This window comes from Pseudopipra pipra, chromosome 20 (assembly GCF_036250125.1).
Source record: "Pseudopipra pipra isolate bDixPip1 chromosome 20, bDixPip1.hap1, whole genome shotgun sequence".
Classification (NCBI taxonomy): Eukaryota; Metazoa; Chordata; class Aves; order Passeriformes; family Pipridae; genus Pseudopipra; species Pseudopipra pipra.
In genome coordinates, this window is record NC_087568.1 from 11,373,438 (window position 1) to 11,394,139 (window position 20,702).

Below are 20,702 nucleotides of genomic sequence, written 5' to 3' on the forward strand. Positions count from 1 at the left end.
GGCACAGAGCGGGGCAGGGCTGGGGGGTCCCCGGCCGCCGCCGGGGGAGGGCGGGCGGGGTGAGGGATCCGCAGGGGGCGGGCGGGGGGTGTCTGACAGGGTATCTGACCGGGGCCGGAAGGAATCGCCGGTAAGGGGTGACGGCGCCGGGGCCGGCGCTGCCCGGGGTTGCAGAGACGGGGAGGCAGAGCCCCGGCCGCGGCAAAGGGCCCGCGCCCGCTGTCACCCGGAGCAGCCGCAGCCCCGCTGCCACTGCCCTTCCCCAGCCAGGACCCGCTGCCGCTCCCGCTGCTGCCACCGCCGGGGCCGGGCCGGGCCGGGCCGGGCCGGGCCGGGCTGGGCTGGGCCGCAGCAGCCCCGGCGCCCCCAGAGGCGCGGCCCCGCCCGCCAGGACCCTGCGCCTCCGGCGCGGCTTCACCGCCCGGCTGTGGGCGGGGCCTAGCCCGCGGGCGCCAGTTGGCCGGTGGGACGGAAGGGGCGGGGCGGGCGCTGGCGCTGGTTGGGCGCTGCCCCGGAGGGAGCGGGGCGGGCCGGGCTGGCATGGCGGGCACGGCGCTGTCGCGGGTGCCGGTGGTGCAGATCGATGGCGATGGCGTGTTCAAGTACGTGCTGCTGCGGGTGCGCGGCGCTGGCGCGCCACACAAGGACGTCGTGCGCGGCCACGGCTGGGCCGAGTACCACGGTGAGGGGCGCGGGGCCGCGGGGGGGGAGCTCCGGCCCGCAGTCCCGAGGGACGCGGCCGCGGGCCCCGGGGGCGGGCGGGGGCTGCCGGGAGTCCAGTCCGCCTGAGTCGGGGGGTCCCCGTGCCCCCCCCGCTCCCTCCCCGCAGCCGACCTGTTCGAGCGCACCGCGGAGGAACTGGCGCGGCACGGCCTGAGCTGCGAGTGCTTGGGCGGCGGCCGCCTCGCCCACCGCCCCGAGGAGAGGAAGATCCACGTCTACGGGTACTCGGTGGTAAGCGGGGCCCGTGGGGGACCCACGCGCGGACGCGGCATCTCCCTCCCCACGACAGGTCCCGCTGGCCGCGGCCGAGTCAGCCTCGCGTCCCCTCAGCGATGGAAGGGCTGAGCCCGGCGGCGTTGCCGGGGGTCCTGGGGGTCCCCGGGAGGGAAGACCCCACAGAACCCTCTCGGGTGAGCAATCCTTGCCCAGAGCAGGGGCACCCCACACACTCTCCAGTCTCTGCCCGTGGGACAGTCACACACCCAGAGCCTCCCGGGCCTGCCCTGGGCACCATCCAACCCCAGCGCTGGGTACTGCGGAGGAGCTGGGCTGCACAACAGCCATGTCCTTGCTGTGTCTGCATGTCCTGAGTGTGTCACTGCAGGCGTGTTAGGTGCTGCGTGTCAGGGTGACTGGTGGCACCCTTGGGGGCGTCACCCATGCAGGGGGTCCCTAGGTGCTGACCCTGGCTGTGCCCGTGTCTCGGCACAGAGCCCAGCCAGGGCCAGGGCAAGGTGCTGGTCCCCAGGCCACGGTGCTGCCGGTTTTCCCAGCGCCGGGGTGCTGTGCCAGCCGCAGCTGGAGCCAGGCTGAGCTGCCACCGAGGGTTGTCACAGACAAAGGCTCCGGGGCCTCTCTGGAGCTTGTCAGGCTCCCCCACGGGTGGCCACCCACCAGCTCTCCTTGGGGATCGTCTCTCCTGTGCAGGGCTTTGGGCGAGCTGACCATGCTGTGACCACGGAGAAGCTGAAGGCCGAGTACCCCGACTACGAGATCACCTGGGCAGACGAAGGTTACTGACTGCTCTGGCCGTGGGGCCAGCCTGGAGCTGGCACGGTGCCGAGGCAGTGCCAGCAGGCTCCCTGTGCCCAGCAGTGCTCTGGGCTCTCTTGCTTTTCCTCTGTGAGAACTCGCCTGTTCCCCACCGTCGCTGGACTGTCCATGTGCCAGGTGCTCCTGCCTTCCTGGCATGGCAAAGCTGGTGAAGTCAGTGGTCACTCCATCCCAGCCTCCCGGTGCCGGGGGCTCATCCCACGCGTGTCTGTGAGAATTAAACTCGTTGGGGAGCACAGCTGCTCGGGTGGCCACACTCATGGCTCAGCTGCTCCTTGCCCAGCTCTGGGTTGCGCCCGCTGACAGCAGGAGAGACCCCGCAGGGTTTCAGCCCCTTGAGGGGGGTCTGACCCTGGAGTGGGCAGGATCTGGGGTAGGGACAACAGGAGGTACATTGGGATTTGCCTTGGGAAGGGCTGAGACAGGAGGGGGGAAAATGATGGGTTCTCAAGCCTGGGGGAGGGAAAGGCAGGGTGAGGCCTGTGCCCGGTGTCCTGCCCCAGACTCCAAAGGAAGCTCACAGTGAGGGGTGATGAGCCTTGTGGGCAAAAAAAGGGTTTTCCTGTGCCTCATCCTTCCTTTCTGCAAGGTGTGACCCTCCCCTGTGCCAGGACGGAATGTCACCCAGTACTCACACGGAGGAGCACAGCTTCCCTGCGAGTCTTTGGATCATGGAGCCTGGAGGCATATCTGGGATGTCCTGTCCATCCATCAGCACAGCAGGACCAGCTCCAGCAGGTCTATCCTGATGACATTGTTGGGGTGTCCTGTGCAGCGTCAGGAGTTGGACTCAATGGTCCTTGTGGATCCCTTCCAACACAGGGGATTCCATCGTTCCATGATTTTATTCTATGATTAGGTTGCTGGGGGCTGTGGCCAAATGGGATTTAGGAATGTCCCTGAACCCAGACCCCCTGGCAGCCTGCTCTGGTTTTGAGAACCTTCACAAGAAAAAAGGTTTCTCTTAACCTTTAAGTGGTGTTTGCTGTTCTCGCGTTGTCCTCGCTGTCTCAGCCCTTCTCAGGGCACTCCCTGCTCAAAGGGTCAGCTCCCTGCACCCTCCTGCCAGGGCTTACACACATTGGTAGCATCCCCCTGCACCTTCTCCAGACCGAGCACCCCCAGTTCAGCCTTTCCTCCTGGGAGTCCAATCCTCTCATCATCATCAGGGAATCTCCTTCCCTAGAGACACTCAGAACCCGCCTGGACACATCTGACTGCTCCAGGGAGCCCTGCTGGAGCAGAGGGGTGAGAGTGGATTACCTCCAGTTGTCCCTTCCTGCCTGTACCATCCTGTGACCTGTAGGATATACTCTGCCCACAGCACCCAGGAGGCCAGTGGCTGCTTTGCCATGGCACTGGCCCATGGCCAGCTCGGTGCTCCCAGGTTGCTGGGCAGGGCAGGGCTTCTTTCTGTGCCTGGAGTGCCCAGGCTGGGGAGTGTGGAGCTGCTGGTCCCACTGGATCTGGCTGGCGCTGGGGGAAGGAGCTGAGCCTGCGTTTTACTGTGCCTGATGCAATCCCGCTGCAATCCACAGTCCAAGGCCGTCAGCACAAGGGGAGAAGCAGCGCTCAGCAGGGGCCCCTCTCTGGGCACAGGGGCTGCAACAGCAGAGGTGAGAGGGGTCCCATGGGCTAGCAGCCCCCATGAGCCCTGGCAGCAGCTTCCCTTACCCAGGTGGGGAAGCAGGTGGGGGCAGCAGTTGCCATCACCAGGCAGCACTGGTGGTGCCCTGTGGGGCTCTGACTGCCAAGCCATGCTTCTTCCAAGCTGATCAGCCCTTGCTGGGACTCTGCAGGGATGTTCTGCCCCAAGAGTGACCTGATTGTGGCCCCAAAGCTGTGCCCCTTTGCCTCGTGGGAGTCATAAGCTGGGTGCTGAGCTGCTCCCTCCAGCCAGAGTGGTGCAGGCAGGGTGAAGGTTGGCTCCTGCTTATGGCATCTCAGAAACCCGAGGTTCCAGGGAGACCTTAGAGCCTCGCGCTGCCTAAAGAGGCTCCAAGAGAGCTGGAGAGGGACTTTGGACAAGGGCCTGGAGTGACAGAACAAGGGGGAATGGCTTCCCACTGCTAGAGGGCAGGGTTAGATGGGATATTGGGAATATTGGATATTGCTGACCCCCAGCACAGCTGCCCTCCCTGGCAAGGGTGCAGCCCACTGCCAGCCGGTGCCCTGCACCCAAAGGCTCTCCCACTGCTCCTTATGCTTGGGGACTGGTTCTCCCTGTGATCTAGCCCAGGGGACTGACACACCCACCATGTCCCTGGCATAGGTGCCAGCTTCTCCCGCAGGGCTGGCAGCATCCCTGGCTTCGCAGGAAGTGGCCAGATCCCTCGAGGGGCTGGTGCGTGTCACCAGCTGTGCCCTGTCCCAGTCAAAGTAGCGTCTTGTCCATGGTGAGAAGAGAGGCTGAAGAAGAGGGGTTCAGTGGGGGAAAGCTGAAGGCCTCCCTGGGACACCTGGCTGGCAGCTTGCTGCTGCAGTGCCAGCGTGCCGGGTGGCAGGACCATGGTGCGTTGTCCCAGCTCGGCACAACCTCGCCATAAACCCTCTGCCAGGCCGGGGAGCCGATAACGGCGGGGCTGAAGTCCAAAGCGGGCAGGTCCCGGGGAGCAGATTCCAGCCCGGGGCTCACGGTGTGGCCTCTCCGAGCTCTGTTTTACTGTCGCGGTGGCAGGGATGGCTGCAGGCGGGCAGGTGCTGGTCTTCCTGGTGCTGCTGGGTGAGCTCTGCCGACACGGGGGTTGTGCCGCGGGCAGGGAATGTGCTGGCTGCTCCACTCTGGTCCTCCGCAGCCTGGGCTGCCATGGGGATCTCTGTTTCCCCCAGCTCTGGGAGGGCTGTGCTGCTCGGGCTGGGGGGTGCTGGGGCAGGTACAGCCCAGCCAAAACCTCCTCTGGGCTCTTCTGGTGAAGGTCAATGCGGGGTTCCCCAGGGTGAGCAAGTGCTGGAGCTCCCAGTGCCGGGCTGGGTATCACCCATGGCTTTATTCAGCATGGGACAGAAAACACCCCGATTTTCCCGTTTCTCCCCAAATGGGGGCTGGGACTATGATATAGCAGGCTCAGTGCCCCGGTGGGCTCTGGCACCCTGAGGACACACAGGAGTGGGGCTGAGAGTGGGAGATGGCAGTGTGGGACATGTAGAGTGCCAGAGCAGTGACAGGGGGTCCCATCCAAGGAAGATCTCAGTGCGACCTGCTCCCCCCCTCCCATCAGGGTCCTAAACCAGGGTGCCCAGACAAGTATCCCCTGCAAGCTACATGTGCCCTCTGTCACTTGCTGTGGGCAACATGCCTGGTTCCCTACAGGGTTTTCAGCCCCCTTGTCTCTCCCATAGCCAAGACCCTCCTCCCCTGCGGGTCAGTGATCATCAACAGCTGCAGCAGCACAGCTGAGCAGCTCTGTGACTTTGTCTGCGACTGCAGTGACTGCTCCGACGAGAACCAGTGTGGTGAGTGCCCAGACTCCCCAGACCCACTCTCAGGCCCTGCTCCTGGGATGACAGCATGAGAGTCTTGTGGGTGCAAGTCCCTGGGGTGATGCTGGTGTCCAAAGTGGATGCAGGGTCCCCCAGGATGGGCACAGGACCCAGGGTGGGTGCAGATCCATGGGGTGGGCACAGGTCCCCAGGATGGTGCCAGAGCTGCCCTGAACCCCCCATCTGCCCACCCTCAGGGTACCTGCGAGGCTCAGCAGTGCTGGGCACCCCCTTCACTTGTGACTTTGAGGATGGTGACTGTGGTTGGCAGGACGTGGGCACCTCAACATACAGATGGGTGCGGGGCCAGGCCAGCCTGGCCAGGTGGGGCACAGGGCCTCACTCAGACCACACCGTGGGCACCGACCTGGGTAAGCAGGAGCTGCTTGGCTGGTGAGTGCTCTCTGGGCACCCACAGCACCACCCCACTGGGCTGTGGGTGCCCTCGAGTCAGGGTGCCAGGACACCCACCCTTGTAAGGTGCAGGGGATGGAGCAGACCCGTGGAGGGGCAGGATTGGTGCTGGCAGAACTCCTGTGCCATCCCATGGGGCTGCAGCCCCTGCTCTGCTCTCTGCCCTCCTCAGGCTCATTCTTGGTGACTGTGTCCCCCCCTGCAAAGACTGTGGCTACGGCCTGGCTCAGGTCACCAGAGATGCAGGAAGCAGCTGCCACATGTGAGATCAGAGCCTGGTACCACCTCTCAGGAAGCTGTGAGGGCACGCAAGGTGGGCACAGACAGCATCAAGTACCAGGCACAGGGCAGTGAGGATGGGAGGCAGTGGGGAGGGACGGGGCCCCCACGGCAGGGGCAGGATGGCAAGGCAGTCCTTGCCATCCCACTTACCTCTTCCACACTCCACACACAGACCTGGTAGAGCCCAGGAGTCCCAGCTCCAGTCCCCAGAGCTGGCAGGGCCCCCGGGATGCCCAGTGCCAAGGGTACTTTTGGGGCTCCCTGCAGGGCTCAATGAGATGGAGCAGCCAGTGCTGCGCCTGGACGTGGCATACAGGGACGAGGTGGTGGGGCTGTGGCAGAACCCTGAGCGCAGCAGCAAGGGCTGGCACCAGCTGGTCGCCTACCTGGGCCGGATCACGGGGCAGTTCCAGGTGAGACAGTGTCGGTACCCAGGTACTGTCCCTCCAAGCTAGGGCCAGAGGAGCTGGGGGGTGCTCCAGGAGCCCAGGGGACCCAGGCAGCTCATGCCATCCCTGTCCTCCCATCACAGCTTATCTTCTCCCTGACACAACCACCCGCCTGCGGGGCAGAGGTGGCACTCGATGACATCATCTTCAGGAACTGTGGCTTGCCAGGTGAGTCCTACATCTGCTGATATGTGAAACAGGGTCTCGGGGGAATTGGGTGGGGCTTTGCACCCCAGGGGAGCTCTCCCATTGCCCACTGTGTCTTGAGGCACTGTGCCCTGGCATGAGGTGGACAGCGAAAACCTGTCCCTTGAGCCACCCCAGGGAAAGATGTGGGGGTGCCCACCATGCCCCTGTGGGGCCAGCCACTTGCTGACGTGTGTCCCCCTGCCCCAGGGCCCGGGCAGCAGGACTGTGGGGCCCAGGAGAGCCGCTGCAGCCGCGGCTCCTGCGTGGCACAGCACCGCCTCTGCGACGGTACGGACGACTGCGGGGACGGCTGGGACGAGGACACGACACGTTGCAGTGAGCAGCCCTGGCCCCGGGAGGGGGTCCTGCCCACCAGCTCCCTGACCACAGGGATGGACTGAGGTTCTGCCTTGGTGGAGAAAAGCTGTGCTGTGGGCTGGCAGGGATCCCCCCCAGCTCTGCCCCACAGCTGTGGAGCCAGGGAGGGAGAAAATCACCCTGAGGGTTTGTAGAGGGGTAGCATCAGCCCAGCCTGTTACCTGTCCATGAGAGGGCCAGGACTCCCATTCCTGGATCACAGCTGTCCCTTCTCCCTGCAGAGTCCTTCACCAACTGCTCCTTTGAGCGTCATCTCTGCAACTGGGAGGCAGAACCTGGGCCGCCATCGTGGGACAGGAACACAAGCCTGAACCTGGGCACCTTGTATGGCTTCCCCACCCGGGACCACAGCACCAACAGCAGGGCAGGTATGACACATGACCCCCCCCACAGGTTCTGGGGTGGACGTGCCCTGCTCAAAGCTGTGCCAGGACAGAGGTGTCCTGCACTCACACACCTGCCTGGCTCCACTCAGCCCCTTCCTGGTGTCTCCCACAGGGTTTTTCCTCCACGTGAACAGTGCCCCCAACATGGGGCCCAGCGGCACAGCTCAGCTCAGCAGCCCCACTTTCCAGGCCACCAATTCTTGCTCTGTGAGTCACAGCTGAGGCCTTGTGTCACCACCTGTGTCACCACGATGGTGGCGGGACATGAGATCCCCAAGCTATGGGGTCCCTCATGTGGGGATGGGGCTGCGGTCAGCCATTGCTGGGGATGAGCAGCAGGTTTTTGGGAATGTTTTGGTGACATGTCACACAAGCAGCTCTCACCAGGCCCTGAGCCCCCTTCATATGGTGGCAGCTCCCAGTGTCCATTGGGAGCTCTGAGCTCCTCCGACCCTACCTCTGTGAGCATCCTGTGGGGCACAGGGGCCTGTGTGACCCTGCCCTGAAACTTGGCCCTCCCTCAACCCCAGCTCGTGCTATACTGCCACCTCCATGGCTCGGCCAACAGTAACCTCAGCATCTTCTATGTGACCAACTCCACCAAGCAGCTGGTGAGGGAGAGGACAGGGGACATGGGCAGCTGCTGGTTCCGGGAGAGAGTGAACTTCAGTGTGACAGAGGCCTTCAAGGTGGGCTGGTTCCATACTGGGGGGAGCTGGGCTGCCTGCAGGGTGAGGGGCACAGGGCCAGTCCAAGTGGGCACCCATGGGACAAGGGCTGAACTGAGAACCAGATACCAGAGCTGAGCCTCCAGTGCTGGCACCTGCCACCCCCATGTCCTTATGCCCACACCTCCAAATCTCCCTACCAGCCCCTAGCCCAGGACCACCCCACTGGAAATGGAAGGTGGTTGGGCTGTCTTCATCCACACTGCCCGTCCATGCCTTCCCACTGTCCTGGGTGCTGTCCCCCACTGCCACCAACACAGCCCTGCCCGCTCCCAGCTGAGCCTGGAGGGCACCCCAAAGACACCCTGGGGGCACCCTGATGGCACCCCTGTGGCACCCCAGGCATCTGCATGCCACGGCTGCGTGCAGGGGCAGCACCATCCCCCTAAGCCCACTATGGCCCTGCCAGCCCACTCTGTACACCCCTGTCAGCCCCTGCTCCCACCGAGTCCCTTTCTGGGGGAAGTGTGTCAGCCCATAACAGGTGCTGGCTCCCCCATCTCGCAGCTCCCTGGTGTCACCCCAGTCCCCTCATACTCTGCAGGACCCCATGGTGATGTTGCTGGCATGGTGCTTCCCTGCAGGTGCTGATCGAAGGGGTGGCTGGCAATGGGGGGACTGTGGCCATCGATGACCTGATCCTGTCACCGGGCTGTGTGAAGGAGCAGGGTGAGCTGGAGGGCAGCATCCCTCACCCTGTTGAACGTGGGCAGCCAGTCCCACGTGTCTGTGCCCATGTCACCATCCCTAAAGGACCCAGCATGGAGTCTGCGGGTCCCTCTGCTTATCATAGGACCATCCTGGGTGCTGCACAGCAAGCACTTGCCCTGGGACATTGGTGTCCTTCTACTGTGGCTGTGACACTCCATCCTCTGTGCCAAAACATGTCACACAAGCAGCTCTCACCAGGCCCTGGATCCCCTTCATATGGTGGCAGCAGCGATGGGATGGGATGGGATAGGGTGGGATGGGATGGGATGGGACAGAGTGGGGGAAATGGAGAGCCAGGAAGATGCTTGGGGACAGGGGACTGAGGCTTGAAAGGGTGACACCAATGCTGTTGCTGAACCCTCTCACTGCCACTCTCCATCCTGGGGTGTTTCACCATCAGGGAAGTCTCCAGTCACGCTGCCGAGCCAGGCAGGTGCCAGTCCCTGTGCAGCAGGGGAGGTGGCCTGTGACAGCGGGGGCTGCATCGCCGCAGAGCTGGCCTGTGACTTCAACAATACGTGCACCGACGGCTCCGATGAGAAGCACTGCGGTGAGAGCTGAGAGGAGCAGTGGCACCCCAGGAACCCCGCAGTGCAGGGGACCAGGCAGTGGAGGGACACAGGCATGCCAGGCTGGAATGGCCAGGGCACATGGGTACCTGTACAGCCCCCAGGAGTGCAGTGGCCCAGCGAGGCTGAGCCTGGAGTTTTGGGTTGCCCAGAGAAGCTGTGGCTGCCCCATTCCTGGAAGTGTTCAAGGCCAGGTTGGATGGGGCTTGAAACAACCTGGTCTAGTGGAAAGCAGCCCCCCCATGGCAGGGAGTGGAATGAGGTGGACTTCAAGGTCCCTTCCAACCCAAATCAGTCTGGGATTCTGTGATTCTTTGACTTTGCAGGGGCAACAACCTTCGAGTCAGGGGCTGGGGGCTGGCACGATGTCAGTGTGGGGCACCTGCGCTGGGGTCTGCAGAGGCTCGCTGAGCCCAACACCTTCCTCACAGGTGAGGCTGTTCCCACTGCCCTGACAATGCTCTTCGGTCCCCAGCACTGTGGGAGCCCCAGAGCAGGAACTCCTGCTCCCACCCTACCGGGGTGGCTGGATACCACTGCACGACAGGGGGTGATGCCCAGGCAGGATGCTGGGCTAGGGGTGCTACTATGGATGTGGGATCCTAGCCCTGACCTCACAGAGTGTTTCTGTGCCCAGGGTCTTTCCTGGCCCTCCAGGAAGGAGAAGGACAGATGGTGAGTGCTGCAAAGGCACGAACTCCTCTGCTGGGCCCCTCTGGCCCCACCTGCACCATGGAGATGAGCTACCTCATCCAGAGTGGCCCCCAAGGTAAACCCCTGTACACTCCTGGGGTGGCCTGCCTGCTCCCTGCCCCCAGAGCTCACCCCAGGCAGAGCCCCCCATGCCCACCTGCCTTTGCTGCCTCTCCCAGCCCCATTTTGCCACATCACACCATCCTGAAGCTGGGGCATCCCTGTCTCCCTCCCTGTCTCCTGTGACTGTGGGCCAGGGCTGTGGGGGACTCCCACAGGGTGGCCAGGAGCTTTGGGTGTCCACAGCCTCTGCACCACCTCTCATGCCAGGCTTCCTCGCTGTCCGCATCCTGGATCACACCACCGGCACCACCCAGCTGGCCTGGCACACGCAGGGTCGTGGTGTCACAGCCGGGGAACATGTCCGTGTCCCCCTGGGAGAGAGGAGCTGGCCATTCCAGGTGTGCCAGGGACACAGGGACCAGCCTGGGGGGGCTTTCGTTGGGGCACTGCCAGTGCTGCCAGGAACCCCGGGCTCATGGCTGATGCCTCCAGGTCGAGCTGCTGGCGCTGGTGGATCTGCAGGGTTCGGCAAGTGTCGGCGTCGACAACGTGACGTTCGAGCAGTGCTACCTCGGCGTGGTGGCACCCTCAGCTGCGGGTATGGTCAGGGGCACGTGGGCAGGGACAGTGACCCCAGAGCCCCCCCCCGGGGGCTGCCTGGCGGCTGTCACCCTGTCCAGGGACGGGACCATGGTGCAGAAGCCACATCCTGCTCTGACCTGGGACACCTGCATGGGGTGAATCTGGAGAGTGGGGTGGGGGAGCAGAGGGAACAGGGGGACTCATTTGCTTCTGGAGTGCCTTATCCCCTTCCACCTCACCTCGACCACGTCTCTGGCCAGAGCTGACCTGCAGCTTTGAGAGGGACATGTGCGGCTGGTACCAGGATCAATCTAGTGACTTCAAATGGGTCCACAACATGGGGCAGGGGCAGGGCTCTGACCACACCACCGGCTCAGGTAAGAGGCTGGCTGCTCTTTGGGGGATCCCAGGGCACCCCACTTCCCTCCCATCTTGGCACAGGCCAAGACACGCCCTTTGCACTCCAGCAGCCCCATACCTGTGGAGTGAGCTCGCCTGGGGCAGCCTGGAAGAACCCAGGTTGGGGTATGGGTGATGTGGGCACAGCTCAGAGCACTCCCATCCATGTTCTCTCCACCCTGGCTGTCCCCACCACTCAGGCTACTTCTTGTCTGTGGACCCCTCTGCACTGTGGAGCCGCGGGCAGCAGGCACAGCTCATCACATCCCGCCAGGATCCTGCTGCTGCCCCACGCTGTCTCTCCTTCTGGTACCTCCTGGCTGGCCCACAGATTGGTACGTGCCCCCTGGAATCCTCACGGGGATGCCCCAAGCCGGCTACACTGTGGGGACAGCAGGTGCTGGATGGCTGGCCCCCACCCCTTGCCTAGGCACCCTGAACCTCAAACTGCAGCCAGAGGGAGAGGAGGAGACAGTGCTGTGGACCTGCCGGGGGACCCAGGGCAGCATCTGGCACCGGGCATGGGCGACACTGCCCGCCACGGGCCAAAAGCCATACAGGGTGAGGACCAGACCCTTCTGTGTCCCTGGCACCAACGAGGCACGGGGCTGTCTGACACCACTGCCTGGCTGGCAGGTGGCCTTTGAGGTGCTGCGGGATGGGTTCCTGGGGGATGTGGGGCTGGACGACCTGGCGCTGACAGCGGGGCCCTGTGGGGCCGAGCTCTCCTGCTCCTTTGAGGCAGAGGGCTGTGGACTGGCCGCCAGCGGGCAGGGCACCTGGCAGCGACAGAGCAACGGCACCGGCACCACCGCCGGCCCCGCAGCCGATCACACCACCGGCACCGCCGCAGGTACAGGGCTACAACAGCCTGGGGCTCGGGGAGCCCTGCTGCCTCCCTGCCTGCACTGTCCTGCCTCCCTCCCTGCCCTCTCTGCCTGCCTTCCTGCCCTCCCTGTCTGCTCTGAATGTCCTGCCTGTCACCACATCAACTCTGTTTGCCCCCCCTGTGTCCTGTCTGCCCTCCCTGCCTGCCCAGGATGTGTGGAAGGCAACCCTGTACAGGGTTCCCCAAGCCTGGAACTCTCCAAACCCAGAGTTTCCCACCCCCAGGGCTCCCCAGTCCTGGGGAGGTCCCTGAACTGGGGAGACTCCTCAACCTGGGCAGAAACCCCAGACCCAGTGGTCCTCTAGGGCCCTCCAGCAGGGCTGGGCAGGGACCGTGGCATGGGGACTTCTCTCCCCCAGGTCATTACATGGTGGTGAGCACGGGCAGGGACTCCCTGCCTGCAGGGCACAGGGCTGTCCTCACCTCCCAGCCCTACCAGCCCTCTGTGCCCGCCCAGTGCCTGGCCTTCTGGTACCAGCTGAGCGCCAGGACCCCAGGTGAGAACCACCCTCCCCGAGACCCCTGGGGGCACCTCCAGAGGGGGGGGGGTCCTGCACAGCACAGCCCTGGACCCCTCCTCCATGGCGGGTGCCCTGGGCAGGCTCCCTTGGGGTGTTTGTGGAGCAGAGCGGGGTGCGGAGGAAGGTGCTGAGTGTGAGCACCATGGAGGGGAGCGGCTGGCACCGCGGCCACGGCACCATCCAGCCTGATGGCGACTGGCAGGTGAGATGGGGCAAGGTGCCAGGGACAGCTAGGGGTGATGAGGGTTGACTGCCAGCCTCAGCATGCCACCCTGCCCAGGTGGTGTTCGAGGCAGTGGGAGCTGGGGGTGACCATGGGTACATTGCGCTGGACGACCTGCACGTGTCAGACGGAGCCTGCCCTGAGCCAGGTGAGAGCCCACCCCAGGGGGCACCATGGACCAGATGGGGGAGATGGGACATCCCACGGGGGTACGCAACCATGGGGATGGGGACAGCCTGTCCCTTCCATCCGGACACTCTGCTCCTGCCCTCAGCTTGGTCTGGCCCAAAGCTGGCAGTGGTGGGAAGGGGGCTGGCAGCTGCCCCCTGCCCCCAGATGCTCCATCTCCTGCCAGGCAGCAGTGGGTGTCTCACAGCCCCCCTTTCCTCCCAGCATCCTGTGACTTCGAGCAGGATATGTGCGGCTGGAGCAGCCCCTCGGACCCCCACCTGCACAGCTTTGCCTGGGGCTGGAAGAGCGGGGTCCCTCTAGCCAAGTACCCCGGCCCTGAGCAGGATCACACCCTGGGCACAAGAAATGGTAGGAAACCAATCCCTGCCCGGGCACCATAGCATGGCCAGAGGGAGGAAAAGGAGATGGGGATGCATGGGGTCACCCCAGTACCTCCTGGGGAGCCTGGCTCCTCAGCATCCCTGTCTCCTCCTTGCCTGGGAGGGACAGCTCGGTCCCAAAGGCAGATGCAGGGCTGTGGGGTGCCATCCTCTGGGCATTACTCTGGGGATTTTGGGGTGGAGTGGGGCAAGCGGGGTGGGCTGCAGGACTGGAAGACACCCTGTGCTCTGTCCCTGCCTGCCCAGGTCACTATGTGCACTTCGACACCAGTGTGCTGGGTGCAGGGGGCACCAGTGCCCTGCTGGAGAGCCAGCCCCTGCCTGCTGCCACCGACTCCTGCCTGCGGTTCTGGTACCACATGGACATCCCAGAGCACCTCTGTGAGCACCACAGGGGTGGGGAGGAGGTGCTGTCCCTGGGGAGGGCATCATGACCCCACAGTGGGAATAGGGGGCTTGGTTGGGGGCTGCAAACTCCCTCCCCACCCATAGGACCATGGACACTCTGGTTCAGCTCCAGCTGGGTGGGGATGGCCTGTTACTGCTGGATGCTGCTGTCCCAATGGAGGATGGCATGGCAGGGAGGGCCCCATGACTTTTGGGGGGCTTTGGGTGATCAGTGATGCCGGGGTGCCTGTGTTCCCCCCCCTTGCAGCCAGTGGGGAGCTGCGAGTGATACTGCACAGCACAGCAGGGCAGCGCATGGTGTGGAGCGTGGAGGGACACCACAGCTGGGGCTGGCAGGGCAGCATGGTGCCTGTGCAGAGCCCCAGCGAGTTCCAGGTCAGTGAGGACACCTTGGGGTGCAAGGTGCCCAGTGGGGGTGCTGGGTGCCCTGCATCAGATCCCACCTTCCCTCACAGATCATCTTTGAGATCACCACACGGAGGTGGCCGTTGGAGGGGACAGTGGCACTGGATGATATTGTGTACAGTGCTGGGGTGGGCTGCCATTCTAGCCCGGAGGAGCCAGTGGAAGGTGCGGGGGGCGGGGGGGGCGGTTCTGGCTGTAAAAGGTCATCCCAGCACTGCTCAGGGTGCTGGGCCAAGGCTGGAGGCAGCTCTCTGGGTGGCGGGTCAAGCCTGGCAGCATCTCCTCTCCCTTCTCTCACTGCAGAGAAACCCTCAGGCAGCTTTGTGGCAGAGGTGGTGCTGGGTCTGCTCCTGGCCCTCGTCATTGTTACGCTGGTGGCTACTGGGGGCTGGTACTGGCTGAAGCAGCAAGGGCTGGCAAGCAGGACACCAGCGGAGAGTGACACTCCCCAGGGCTTTGACAACATTACCTTTCGAGATGTAAGGACAGGGTGAAGGACTTTCCTGATTACCCCAACTGCACCAAAACAGCATTTTCCTAAAAGCTCAGCAGATGTTGGCAGGCCCCCCCCGACACTGCACTCTGCCAACGCGACAGGGAGCAAAGGGCTCTGCCTCTTATCTGCTTGTTGGTAAACGAGTGACCCAGAGCTGTAGGACTGACCTAGAAGCACTGCTGCTGCCAGGCAGCTGCTCCAGAAAGAGCTGAGTGTGCTCCTACCCCAGAGCCCTGTGAGAAGGGGGTCTGGCAAACGTGGCTCATCCTCACCCAGCCAGCAACCAAATCCACGAGAGGCAGCTTAAGCTGTGGGTCCCTTGGACAGGCCTGGTGCCACATGGACCATGGCAGAGCCCCCAGCCCCAGGAGGGATCCCAACAGAGGATGTGGAGCCCCTTGGGTGCACTTGGGGTTTAGTTCCTCTGCTGGGGTCATGGGGGGCTGGCACACAGGTTCTCTCCACTACAGCCTGAAAGAAATCCTGGTCTCTCACAGCAGACAGCCCACGTTTTCCACTGATTCCCGCTTACCTTTCTTTGCAGGACAAGGTCATTGTATCTCCAGTGCCAAGGGAGGGGGATGAGGCTTGAAATTATCAGCCAGCAGCAGAAATTGCCCACTCCCACCAGGCAGACCATTCCTCAGCCAGACCCCACACTCCAGCAGCTGCCGGCTCTCTGCCCCCAGCACCAGGGAGCTGCTGTGGCACCACCTGGGCTGCCGGCCCCACAGAGACACACCGCTGCCACTACCTCCAAGTGCTCGGGAAAAGCATTTTTGTTGTTTGTAACATGATCTTCCAAGACACAGCAACGTGCCTGTGCTTTGGCAGGCCCCAGCAGCAGGAGTTCTTCCAGCGACCATCCTTGTCCGAGCAGGGGGTGAAGTGGGGAAGAGCAGGGGCATGAGCCACTTTCCACACCCAGGATGAAGCACAAGAGCTTCCACGGCAGAGCCCCCACAGGGAGGAAGCCCAGTATTTCTGCTGGTTTTGGAGAGGGGGGCTCTGAGGAGAGTGAGCAGGAGGGATCAGAGTGGGGGGCACCACGCAGCACCCCCAAGGGCAGCAGGCAGCCCCGACTCCAGTGTACAGGTGCCCACCTCCTGCCCACACACCTTGCAAGGACTCATTTTGCCTTTAAATGTCACTGGAAAACCCAAAAAAGTTCCTGAGGCACAGGCTGGGCTGAGGGCCTGGGCCCCCACCCTGCACTAGATCCCACCAGCCTGGGACCTCTCCCTCCCGCCAGCTCTCACACCTTATCACTGTGAGCTCCGAAGCAGCCCAGGGCCAAACCTGCCCCCCCCACACAACCTGACTCAGCCACTGCACAACAAGCAGCCCACCAGGGTCCTGCCCCCACCAGCCCCCCATGCCTGGCCAGAGGACACTAGAGCGTCCTGCTTTCCCAGGGTGTCACCAGAGCCTGTTTCCCTGTCACCCAGCTGTGTCCCCCCTAGGTGATGCCTCAGAGCACCATCCCCCAGCCCTGTCCTGCCTGCAGGAATGAGCCCCCAGCAGAGCTGGGTAAGGAGGGCTCAGACTTCACCCATAAGTGACTTCACCCATCTGCCTGGCTCTGCAGAACCAACACCTCCCCTCTCCTCCACAGCACTGACTCCATCCCTGGGCTGCCAGCCAAGCTGCAGCCCTCCCCCAGAGGGGAGGAGTGACACAGCCAGGGAGGCTAGGTGTCCCTTTAATTACAATCCCAGAAGGAATAGGTGCTACAGCTCCAGTCACGCCCAGCCACAACATTTGCTACCAGCTGGTCACATGCAGCAGCTCCCCTGGGCAATTGAAGGGTATCAAACTTTATTATAGATCTCTTTAAAACAGGCTGGAAGGAACAAACCAAACTCATTGAGATATAGCAACTGAGTCATCATTTCTGATCAAGCCCCAACTCTCCCAAATTATTTATATATAATATATCCCACCCGTCCCCTAAACTGTTCTAATTAAGTGATCACATTTCAGACCACCCTAAGTGCCTTAACATCAGCTGCTGCTAACATCACAATGCACATGTTTTCTGGCAAATCAGAGGCAGGGTCTGGGTTTTTTGGGGTGCTTAGATCCTCAATCTCTGAAAAGGAGGAAGGAAAAACAAACATCAGGAAAATTGCTTCTTTAAGGTTGCCTTTTTACAGCAGGTATAGATTCGGCAGAGTTCCCCCCCAAAGCAAGTCTGAAACCCTCTTGTTCAGCTTCGCAATAAGCAGAGTGTTTGAGGAGAACCAGCCGGGCCAGATCAGTCTGAACAAACGGATTTCGAGGCTTTGTTGTCATTTCCCTTTGGGTCCAGTTTCCAGTGGTTTTCCAATGTCCTTCCCACGCAGTTTGAGGCCTAGAACAAGACAAAGACGACCACCACCATCAGCACTCAATCATTCATCCAGTAACTTTATGTCCTTCAATTTTGGCTATAAGGAAGAGAGCATCCAGAAAAAGAGGGCAGGGGAACCACAGTTTGGGAGAATCCTACTTTAGTTTCTAGGAGCACCAGACCAACTTCAAACAAGACCAACTGTCTTCCTAGGAAATGGGATCTGAACTGGCCCGGGACAGTAACACCAACACTAAATCCTTCCTCAAGTGCCCTCAGGCCTCCGTGGGTCTCAGCATCTCGCTGGTTTAGGGGGGAAGCACACAGGGGTGATCCCCAGGACATGGCCCCATGCATGAAGGTGTAGACAAAGAACAAGAGCTCCCAGTTCTGGTTCAATCAGCAGACCCAGGTTTTATCAGAACACAGGTGGCACCACACCCACGATAACCTCCAGCCAGCAACATCCTTGACAAGGAAAATGGAAATACCTTCCCCCAGCCCATCCCTCCCAGGCCCTGGAAGCATCGAGTCTCCCTTTGCTCACCGATGGCTCTCTCAATCTTGCCCATGACCTGGTTGTTGGGGATCGCTCGTCCCGACTCATAGTCAGCGATAACTTGTGGTTTTTCATTGATTTTCTAAAAATGGAGGATGAGTCTCAAACACAGCAAATGCTCAGCAGCAGCCCCCCAGGACTCACACAGGTAAAGAACAGGATTATGACAGGACAGATGACCAAGTGCTGCTCCCAGGCCGACTCCATCCCCACTGGCACCTCCCTGCACTGGTAACATCCATCTTGGACAGACTCCAACCTTCCTCCCTCCCAGGAGGAGCAGGAACACCAAGGACTGCTGTTCCTTCAGACAGCAGTGAGCTCTCGCTGCTCAGCCCCAATGGTACAAACCCCGGAGATTGGTGAAGCTGCTGGGGGGGGGGAGGAGCAGCCTCCCCCCTCCCAGCTCAGCAGCCACAGCAGGCTCTGCCTCCAAGCTGGGGCTCGAGGGCTGCACAGACAAACCCCGAAACATTTCCCAGACAACTGAAGGCACCAGGAGATCAGACACCAGAGATGCTCCACTCCCCAAACTTCCTGCCCATGACACCATCCCACTGCAGCTGCCCACGGGGGACAGAAAAGGTGCCCACCCTCACCCACAGATGCCAACCCTGCCCCAGGTGCCCCTCACCGTGGCCAGGTCCTTCTGCGTGAGGCCCTTGCTCTGCCGGCCCTGCTGGATCACTTTGCCCACCTCCAGGGAAACTCTGTCATGGTGCAGCTCCTCTGTTTCACGGTCAAGCTTGGCCGTGTTCTTTGTAATGAAGTGTTGTTTGTTCTGGCCTGCTGCCCCTGTTATTCCAAGAGAGAACAAAAAAACAACCAAGGACAAACAAATCAAGGCTCAGAGCTGTGCCAAAAAGTATCAAAGGGCTTTTTCCAAGCCCTCAGCTGCTCAGGATCCCAGAGAGCTGTCAGGATTACAACATGCCAACATCAGCACTGATCTCACCCAGATCCTGCCCATCAGGGCAGCCCTGTTCATGGTGCTGTGCAGAGCACAGGCCTGCAGAGGCCCCTTTCCATACTTTACACCTGAACTTCTCTCCAGACAGGCCAGGTCTTGCTTTTCCTTCAGGATTTAATACTCAAACTTCACTCCAGACACATGTTTGTGCTGCAGCATAGGGGGGTTAATTCTTGAAGTCGAATCTTGTTTGCTCAGGTATGAGGCAGCACGAATAAGGGTCTTTTAACCAATTTTCTGATGCCTTTTACAAGTAAATTCTAACTGTACTTAGCTTCACTGAAAGCCTGAGGTCCAAAATCACATTATTTGTTTTGTTTCATTTTACAGTATTTAAGTCTTAAGTTGGATCCTTTGTCTCACATTAGTCTTTGACATTCAGTGTCTCGACACAGCTGACTAAACTTCCTTCAAGAACCACCTCTTTCTTTATTTTCAACCATCGGAATCTCCTCCCTACAGTGAGAGAACCTGGGAATTTACTTCAGACAGGAAACAAGGGATTTTTACAGAGAAGCGCCACAGGAAGATAAACAACCGTTCAATCTCTCAACAGAAATAAGTTGCAAAAATGGGGAGCTTAAGTTTTGCGACCAGAAGAGCTCTCACAAGATCTCTGCAGAAACCAGCCAGGGCTGTGCTCTGGGCCACCAGAACCTCAGGGGGCGTTATCCGCGCTCCCGAGGCGCGCGGGGATCTCGGGTCTCTGCGTTAGGCCCAGCTCAGGCCGCCGGCTCAGCCGGGCGGTGCCGCCTCCTTCCCCCCCACCCACAGGCAGCCGCCCCCGGGGCCGCCCCAGGTCGGGCCGGGCCGGGCCCCCCTTGCGGGATACCCACACTTCTTAGAGGTCTCCACGTCCTCCCCGCGCCGCTGAGCCGCCAAGATCGCCTGGGGAGAGAGCGAAAGTGCGGGCTGAGCGCGGTACAGCTCGGAGCCGCCGCCTCGGCCGCACCAGGCCCGGCCCCGGCCCCGCAGCCCCCGCGCCGCCCGGCGCTGCCCCCGCTGACCTGCTTGGACTTGGCCTGGGCGGCGCTCGGGCCCTTCTTGCGCAGCACCGTCACCGTGTCCCAGTCGCTCTCCGCCATCGCTGCGACCCCGCCCGGGCCGCGCCCGCCTGGCCCCGCCCCACCCCGCCCCCGGGGAGGGGCCAGCGCCGCGCGCGTGGATTGGGCGGCGCGCACGCCCGTCACGGGCAGAGCCGCTCATTGGCGGGGAGCGGCGCTAGCGCGCCGGGCGGGGCCGCGCGGCCCCCATGGACTTGGGCTTACCAGAGCCCAGCGTGACGTATTGCTGCTAATAGGTGTAAAGCCTGCCAATCAGCCTTCTCGCGCTTCGATTGGCTAGCTAGCCAGTCAGCCTGAAGGCGGGCAGCATGCGCCCCTGCATGCTGCGATTGGCTGCTGGCATTGTCAGTAACCCGGTACCCGGCACGGATTGGCTTTCTCTCCGGTGCTGTCACATCCGTTGACCAATGGCCGTGCCCGGCTGAGACGAGCCGAGCACGCGCAGAGTGGCGGCCCGCGGTGCCTGTACCGGGCGGTGGGGGAGCCTTCCCGCCCCCGAGAGCGGAGACGGGACCGGGCCCGAGGGGACACGGACAGGGCCGAGGGGACACGGGAGCAGCGACTGAGGACACTGCGTTGGTTCAGCCCAGGGAAGGGGATACAGAGGACTGACCGCACTGGGGTCTACAGCTCCTCCCAAGGGGCAGCTCCCATCTCTGCTCCTGTGACCAGTGACAGGACCCGAGGGAACGGCTAGAGCTGTGTCAGGGCAGAGTTAGGTTAGATCTCAGGAAAAGATTCTTCCCCCAGAGGGCGGTTGGGCACTGACCAGGCTCCCCAGGGCAGTGGTCATGGCCCCAAGGCTGCCAGAGCTCAAGGAATGTTTGGACAACATTGTCAGGGACAGGGTGGGATTGTTGGGGTGTCCTGTGCAGGGCCAGGAGTTGGACTGGATGGTCCTTGTGGGTCCCTTCCAGCTCAGGAATTCGATGAAACTTCCTGAATTGCATGAGAATCACCCAGAGAGTTCCGCAATAAAGGCAGGAAAAGCTGCTCCTGCTCTCGTCATTTCTGAAGTGAGAGGGGACAGGGTTAACGCTCCCCGTGTGGGTTTTTGGGGGGTCTCCCCATGACAAAGCGCAGGAGGAGTGGCTGGAGCCCGGTCATGGTGATCTGGGCACTGCTCGGAAATCAGGCGCCGGGAGAGCACAGAGGTTTGTCATC

At 62.1% G+C, this 20,702-nt stretch overlaps 3 protein-coding genes across 7 annotated transcripts; 2 read left to right on the top strand and 1 right to left on the bottom strand.

Annotated features, from left to right (window-relative positions):
• Nucleotides 1-154: 154 nt before the first annotated feature.
• PHPT1 (phosphohistidine phosphatase 1) lies at nucleotides 155-2,032 on the top strand. The gene is made up of 3 exons (XM_064677348.1): nucleotides 155-682; nucleotides 830-954; nucleotides 1,651-2,032. Exons 1-3 carry the CDS (start codon nucleotides 541-543, stop codon nucleotides 1,741-1,743), a joined length of 360 nt encoding a protein of 119 aa, XP_064533418.1. The 5' UTR covers nucleotides 155-540; the 3' UTR covers nucleotides 1,744-2,032.
• A 2,322-nt stretch (nucleotides 2,033-4,354) lies between these two features.
• Nucleotides 4,355-15,424, top strand: MAMDC4 (MAM domain containing 4). 5 transcript variants are annotated; one of them, XM_064677312.1, is made up of 29 exons: nucleotides 4,355-4,498; nucleotides 5,116-5,229; nucleotides 5,454-5,627; nucleotides 5,843-5,983; nucleotides 6,220-6,365; nucleotides 6,485-6,569; nucleotides 6,798-6,926; nucleotides 7,190-7,336; nucleotides 7,467-7,561; nucleotides 7,885-8,043; nucleotides 8,667-8,751; nucleotides 9,194-9,343; nucleotides 9,689-9,793; nucleotides 10,000-10,131; nucleotides 10,386-10,516; nucleotides 10,611-10,716; nucleotides 10,961-11,077; nucleotides 11,300-11,434; nucleotides 11,530-11,660; nucleotides 11,736-11,952; nucleotides 12,348-12,485; nucleotides 12,590-12,711; nucleotides 12,790-12,880; nucleotides 13,126-13,272; nucleotides 13,551-13,685; nucleotides 13,960-14,087; nucleotides 14,168-14,282; nucleotides 14,421-14,596; nucleotides 15,158-15,424. In XM_064677312.1, the coding sequence occupies exons 1-29, from the start codon at nucleotides 4,456-4,458 to the stop codon at nucleotides 15,203-15,205; spliced, it is 3,642 nt and encodes a 1,213-aa protein (XP_064533382.1). In that variant the 5' UTR covers nucleotides 4,355-4,455; the 3' UTR covers nucleotides 15,206-15,424. The 5 variants fall into 5 exon arrangements, 4 of the variants coding, with proteins under 4 accessions (XP_064533382.1, XP_064533383.1, XP_064533384.1 ...); XM_064677313.1 differs by lacking the exon at nucleotides 13,960-14,087 and having other exon boundaries at nucleotides 13,551-13,711; XR_010435517.1 differs by lacking the exons at nucleotides 13,960-14,087; nucleotides 15,158-15,424 and having other exon boundaries at nucleotides 14,421-14,438.
• A 990-nt stretch (nucleotides 15,425-16,414) lies between these two features.
• On the bottom strand, nucleotides 16,415-19,626 carry EDF1 (endothelial differentiation related factor 1). Its single transcript, XM_064677345.1, has 5 exons — nucleotides 19,482-19,626; nucleotides 19,311-19,362; nucleotides 18,139-18,299; nucleotides 17,493-17,586; nucleotides 16,415-16,966 (listed from the first exon to the last, which is right to left on the bottom strand). Exons 1-5 carry the CDS (start codon nucleotides 19,557-19,559, stop codon nucleotides 16,905-16,907), a joined length of 447 nt encoding a protein of 148 aa, XP_064533415.1. The 5' UTR covers nucleotides 19,560-19,626; the 3' UTR covers nucleotides 16,415-16,904.
• Between the last annotated feature and the right edge of the window lie 1,076 nt (nucleotides 19,627-20,702).

Excerpts from the sequence above, each read along its gene's own strand:
- PHPT1 (XM_064677348.1), top strand. The coding sequence starts at position 541 with ATGGCGGGCACGGCGCTGTCGCGGGTGCCGGTGGTGCAGATCGATGGC. Across the intron at positions 683-829 it reads CGGCTGGGCCGAGTACCACG|CCGACCTGTTCGAGCGCACC; the intron begins GTGAGGGGCGCG and ends CCCTCCCCGCAG. Across the intron at positions 955-1,650 it reads ACGTCTACGGGTACTCGGTG|GGCTTTGGGCGAGCTGACCA; the intron begins GTAAGCGGGGCC and ends TCTCCTGTGCAG.
- MAMDC4 (XM_064677312.1), top strand. The coding sequence starts at position 4,456 with ATGGCTGCAGGCGGGCAGGTGCTGGTCTTCCTGGTGCTGCTGG. Across the intron at positions 10,132-10,385 it reads CATCCAGAGTGGCCCCCAAG|GCTTCCTCGCTGTCCGCATC; the intron begins GTAAACCCCTGT and ends CTCTCATGCCAG. Across the intron at positions 11,435-11,529 it reads CCTGGCTGGCCCACAGATTG|GCACCCTGAACCTCAAACTG; the intron begins GTACGTGCCCCC and ends CCCCTTGCCTAG.
- EDF1 (XM_064677345.1), bottom strand. The coding sequence starts at position 19,559 with ATGGCGGAGAGCGACTGGGACACGGTGACGGTGCTGCGCAAGAAGGGC. Across the intron at positions 18,300-19,310 it reads CGTGGAGACCTCTAAGAAGT|GGGCAGCAGGCCAGAACAAA; the intron begins GTGGGTATCCCG and ends TTGGAATAACAG. Across the intron at positions 17,587-18,138 it reads CGCAGAAGGACCTGGCCACG|AAAATCAATGAAAAACCACA; the intron begins GTGAGGGGCACC and ends CTCCATTTTTAG.